The sequence below is a fragment of the Carya illinoinensis genome, chromosome 7, assembly GCF_018687715.1.
Source record: "Carya illinoinensis cultivar Pawnee chromosome 7, C.illinoinensisPawnee_v1, whole genome shotgun sequence".
NCBI lineage: Eukaryota > Viridiplantae > Streptophyta > Magnoliopsida > Fagales > Juglandaceae > Carya > Carya illinoinensis.
Window position 1 is genome coordinate 8,733,976 of NC_056758.1, and position 4,784 is coordinate 8,738,759.

The 4,784-nt window shown below is 33.7% G+C and overlaps 1 protein-coding gene across 2 annotated transcripts; it reads right to left on the minus strand.

Annotated features, from left to right (window-relative positions):
• Positions 1–1,011: 1,011 nt before the first annotated feature.
• LOC122314846 lies at positions 1,012–3,884 on the minus strand. 2 transcript variants are annotated; one of them, XM_043130470.1, is made up of 5 exons: positions 3,628–3,884; positions 3,060–3,250; positions 2,805–2,874; positions 1,599–1,671; positions 1,012–1,480 (listed from the first exon to the last, which is right to left on the minus strand). In XM_043130470.1, the coding sequence occupies exons 1-5, from the start codon at positions 3,791–3,793 to the stop codon at positions 1,360–1,362; spliced, it is 621 nt and encodes a 206-aa protein (XP_042986404.1). In that variant the 5' UTR covers positions 3,794–3,884; the 3' UTR covers positions 1,012–1,359. The 2 variants fall into 2 exon arrangements, with proteins under 2 accessions (XP_042986404.1, XP_042986405.1); XM_043130471.1 differs by having other exon boundaries at positions 3,063–3,250; positions 3,628–3,874.
• Positions 3,885–4,784: the final 900 nt, after the last annotated feature.

Sequence of the window (4,784 nt, forward strand, 5' to 3'; positions counted from 1 at the left end):
TATATTAGTCTTTACACATTAATATTACAAGTTATTACATCAGTAACTTATAATACATTAGTGTTTATACATTAGTCTTTAACTCCTTGTACATTAGTATTACAAGCTATTACATTAGTAACTTATAATACATTAGTATTTATACATTTGTATTATAAGTTATTACATTAGTTTTAGTTTATGATACATTAGTAGATGTCTATTATATTATAAATAGATTATTTTAGAACAATAATTAACTCATACTATTATTTAATTTAATTATCTATCTATATAAGTAATAGTTATATAATATATATATATATATATAAATACATATATTTTTATATAATATGCAAAATATTGGAGTCGGAGTCGAATCAAAGTGGAGTCGAAGTCAGTTCATCTCCAATTCCGACTCCGAGTCGGATTATTGGATTTTTGCCCAACCCTACACAAACTTTTTGAAAATAATGTGAAAATTTTACATTAAAACTCCTCTATGTTTAGAAGGAATGTTATTCACATTGGAGAATGGTTATTCCCTTAAAATTCCTTTTCTTAAAATGGTAACCAAACTAAAGAATAACAAATGGAATAGCCGTTATTTGCCAACACTATTTCTGCCAACCCTACCGTTACTTGAAGTTACAATTAGACCTATTTTCTAATTAAAAATAATTTATAATGAGTTTATAATTCATTCGTAAAATATTTCTTCCATTAGTAATGCTTGGAAAATTGTAAAAAACTGCACTGTCCTGTGCAGTACTCTCATGTCCCCTTCAATGTTCTTCTCCAATTATATTATTCTAAAATAAAACAGAAAAAGCCATGAGTATTAATTGTTTAGATGGTATTTGAAGCTTTTGAGGATTTTTTTTCCCCTAAATATGTAAAAAAAAAATTATGCGTTGATTTTAACAAGATTGAAAACAAAGATAACGACAAATTTAAAGGCAGGCAAGCAATGAAAAGAAAACAGGTCCAGCCGAGTGCGTTTCAACCGACCCCACAATCCTTTCCTCGTCCTTTAGCACTAAAGTGATACCATTCCATTACTTCACATGAGGAAGTAAAATGATTTGTAACATTATCAGTATCTCACAACTTATAACAAGTTAACTTATTGTAGCATAGAGAAAACACTCACGCCCAACCAGGCGCAACAGAATAAATACAGTAGATAAATTGATAGCGGCTTGGGGCTGGGCACTTCTAGAAGAATAGTTCAGACCCCTTCCTAGAAGTCAGCTTTTTCTAGTCGGAATGCAAGGATGATGGAAGGAAAGAATGTGAGTAGGACAACTCCATGATAAAGCTAATGCCAGATAGTTTGCTATTTTTGGTTCTCTATTCATATTTCATGATTCAGCCATCTTACTTCGGTGGCTTTCGGTAGGGGTACACAATGTCGTCAACAGTCTCCTTTATGGAGTTTCCCACTCTTCGAATGTTCCTAGCCACCCCCGAAGCAACCAAATTTGCATTCCTTGTAAACCTGCAGTTTTGAATTAAAAGCAAATAAGCCATATTCACCAACCATCTAAACATGTTTCAGAAGATAAATGGGCCCTGATTCATATTGATACTACTCAAAAGTTGAATTAAATGTTTGCCTGCTAAGGAAATCATCCCCAACGGAAATTGGTGCTTTGTGTCGTCGAGGCTGAGGTAATTCACGGCTGACATCTGGAAAAAAGAACCCCAAGGATCAAAATGATTAATAATAAACCAGAATGTAAATATGTTGAATTATACAAACACTGAAGAATTTTCCAAAACGAAAATCTCTGTACATGAGAATTTCAGCGCAAGAAAGTGGACCTAAAAGCAACAGGTCATAGACATTTTGCAACAGTAAAGAGAGTTCTTGTTGCTATTGCTGCTGCTGATTATAATGATGATTATGATTATTTATCAAAGCTGACAAAATTACAAATTCCAAAGAAAATATTACAAACAGATAGTAAACTTCCACATAAAACGATCTGTACCATGTTTCCTGCTAGTTAATGAATAATATCGGAAACAAAGAGAGTGAGCCCCAAAAAGAAATAAGGCTGTATCAGCACTAGTGACTACCCTACCACTGTTTAACTAAACAATACATATTATAATTTAGCTCCACATTTAGTTTGTTAAAAGTGTGGCATGACAAATAAATACAAAGAAAAGGGGTGACTTCTTCCAGATGCATAGCAATGTAGCCATATGCACACAACAGTCATCCAAATGTCTTGCTTGGTTGTTCCACTTTTCATCACTATGATTGACCCTGTCATGCTGATGAACTGTAAAACCTGAAGTTGTACAACTTTTGTTGCAAAAGAGACAAGACTGGATTACAACCGACAGCTAATTTTAAAGAAAAATGCTTGTAAAAAGGGCTTGGGACAATGAGAATCAGTAATCTTGTTAAACCCCCCCCCCCCCCCCCCCCCCCCCCCCTCTCCCGGCACCAAAAAAAAAAAAAAAAAAACACACGCACACAAAGGAATAAAAGGTGGTCTCAAAACATCATCTTTAGGAGATATGAACACACTAATGTTCAAGATACCAGTGTTCAAAAATCAATCAAAACTCGTATTAAAAGAACTTCAACCAAACAGTATAAACTAAAAAAGGAAATTAAATCTAATTATTTTAGGTGAAGCATCATCTAGACCACGGCTCTCACACACCCACCCACCTAATCACCTACAGCCTGGAGGGCTTGACCATACCGTCACTGATATATTTTTTTGATAACTACTGTCGCTGATATATTACAAAAATCTTCATCAAGACTAAATAAAAGAAGCATAAAACAAAATTTTCCTTACCTTCTCTATTATGAATATGAGCAGAAGCAGAAGCAGGCTCATCTTCAGAAACTCTTCTATCCACTAAAACCTGCAGTAACTCATATCTTTCAGAATTAAATTCCAAATTCCGGATTATAAGTAACCAGACCACTAGTCACACATAACCAAGGAAATAAGGCAATCAACTGCGTCAAACTCGTAACATTTCAAATGACCACAAACTGAAATGGGGGACACACACACAACACGCACAGAAAAGGAGCGAATGACAACCACCTCAAGGCCGACACATATTGGCAATTCTGTCTTTGCCTCTTGCTTATCAGTTGCCAGGCCTTGTCCAATTCTATCCAAATAGACGGAGTAACCAACACAAGCATAACTGAAATCAGTGAGACTTCTGCCGTCTTTAGAAGCTTCTATGTCCGTTTGTCCACCGATATCCAGATACTGATCACCAGACTCTATGTTAGCATGCATTATGAAATCAGTACCATTTAGCATAACTTCAATTAATCCATCCAAGCTGCAAATATTATCAAAAATCGATGTGGATCTGAAAGGCATCAACTTGCATACTTATAGGCACATATGGATGTGAAAGTTTCAACGATTCATTTAATAGACGATCTAAAAAAGCTAAGCGACGGACTAGCCATACAAGGAAAAATCAATATGGAGGGAAAATTATGAAATTGATATCGACTTGAGGCCTTGGTGAGACATGAGGAGCCAAGTTCCATCGAGAATTAGATTTTGATTTTAGAGAGAGAGAGAGAGAGAGAGAGAGAGAGAGAGAGAGAGAGGAAAAATTAAGAGAAAAATGAAAAAGAGTAACCACCTTGGAGGGTGCGAGAGATGCCGATGCAGCGAGGGTTGCGAGCTTTGGATTTGAGTGCAGAGTGGTAGTAAAGATAGCCCTTGCAGGACTTCCCCTTTAAATTCGAACCTTTCACTCGGTTTTGCTCCTGGAGCTCGTCTCCTCCCTCGTTTTCACTCCCATCCATAGCCTCTCTCTCTCTCTCTCTCTCTCTCTCTCTCTCTCCCCCTAATATCCGTCGCTCGTCTCTTGATCTCTCTTTACTCAGTAGAATCTAATTTTCTTCCATGGATGGAGTCGGAGTATTGAACGAATCGTTTCGATCGCGCGTAATATGCCACGCCAGTTTAAAAATAGCATGAATCATCAATGACAAAATCCCACAAATCGCACAATTGCCCCGTTTTAATTGTAAGATAAATAAAAAATTAGCTTTTTTTTAATATTAGAATTGCAAGTTTATAGTTTTTTTTTTTCTTTTTTTTTTTTTTAACAACGGATATGCTATCAGGCTATCTAACTCTTGAGGAATACAAATTAACTTGTTTGATACAATTTTCGTAATTTTAATAGTTAAATGCTATAATTATCTATTAATTTGAGCTACAAAGCATAGTATACAAAATATTTATAAAACAAAACATTAATATTTTCTCTCATAACCTGATATAAGAGAGGCTTTCACTTTATCAATATATTGACTGAGTCAATAAATAGATTTGTAAATCAATTTTCTCAATTTTAAAGAGTAATATTAGGTACAAATTTTAATTAAACAAAAATCATACAAATCTTTTGTGAAAAAATAGATCCCACCAATAAATAATAGTTTCTTTTAGACAACACAAATCATTACTTATATGAAACCAAATCTTCAATTATTACACTATATTATATAAAAAGGTAAATATGTAGCTTTGAAGGACTAGTTGTCATTATTCAATAATATACTATTAGGTTAACTTAAGAATTAAAAAAATAATTTATCCAATTTCTATTTAATTTAAATAACTGAATAGAAATAACATATTTAATTAAATCACTAATTTTCATTTTGATGGTTTGTTAACTTACTATATATAACTAACTGTTGATACATCTCTTCCCTTAAAGTAAAGTTTATAAAATATATTATAGGAGAGACAAGATTCTAAAGATCAATTTGTTCAGCCAAATTT

Excerpts from the sequence above, each read along its gene's own strand:
- LOC122314846 (XM_043130470.1), bottom strand. The coding sequence starts at position 3,793 with ATGGATGGGAGTGAAAACGAGGGAGGAGACGAGCTCCAGGAGCAAAAC. Across the intron at positions 3,251-3,627 it reads CATCTCTCGCACCCTCCAAG|AGTCTGGTGATCAGTATCTG; the intron begins GTGGTTACTCTT and ends ATGCTAACATAG. Across the intron at positions 1,481-1,598 it reads GGGGATGATTTCCTTAGCAG|GTTTACAAGGAATGCAAATT; the intron begins GCAAACATTTAA and ends TCAAAACTGCAG.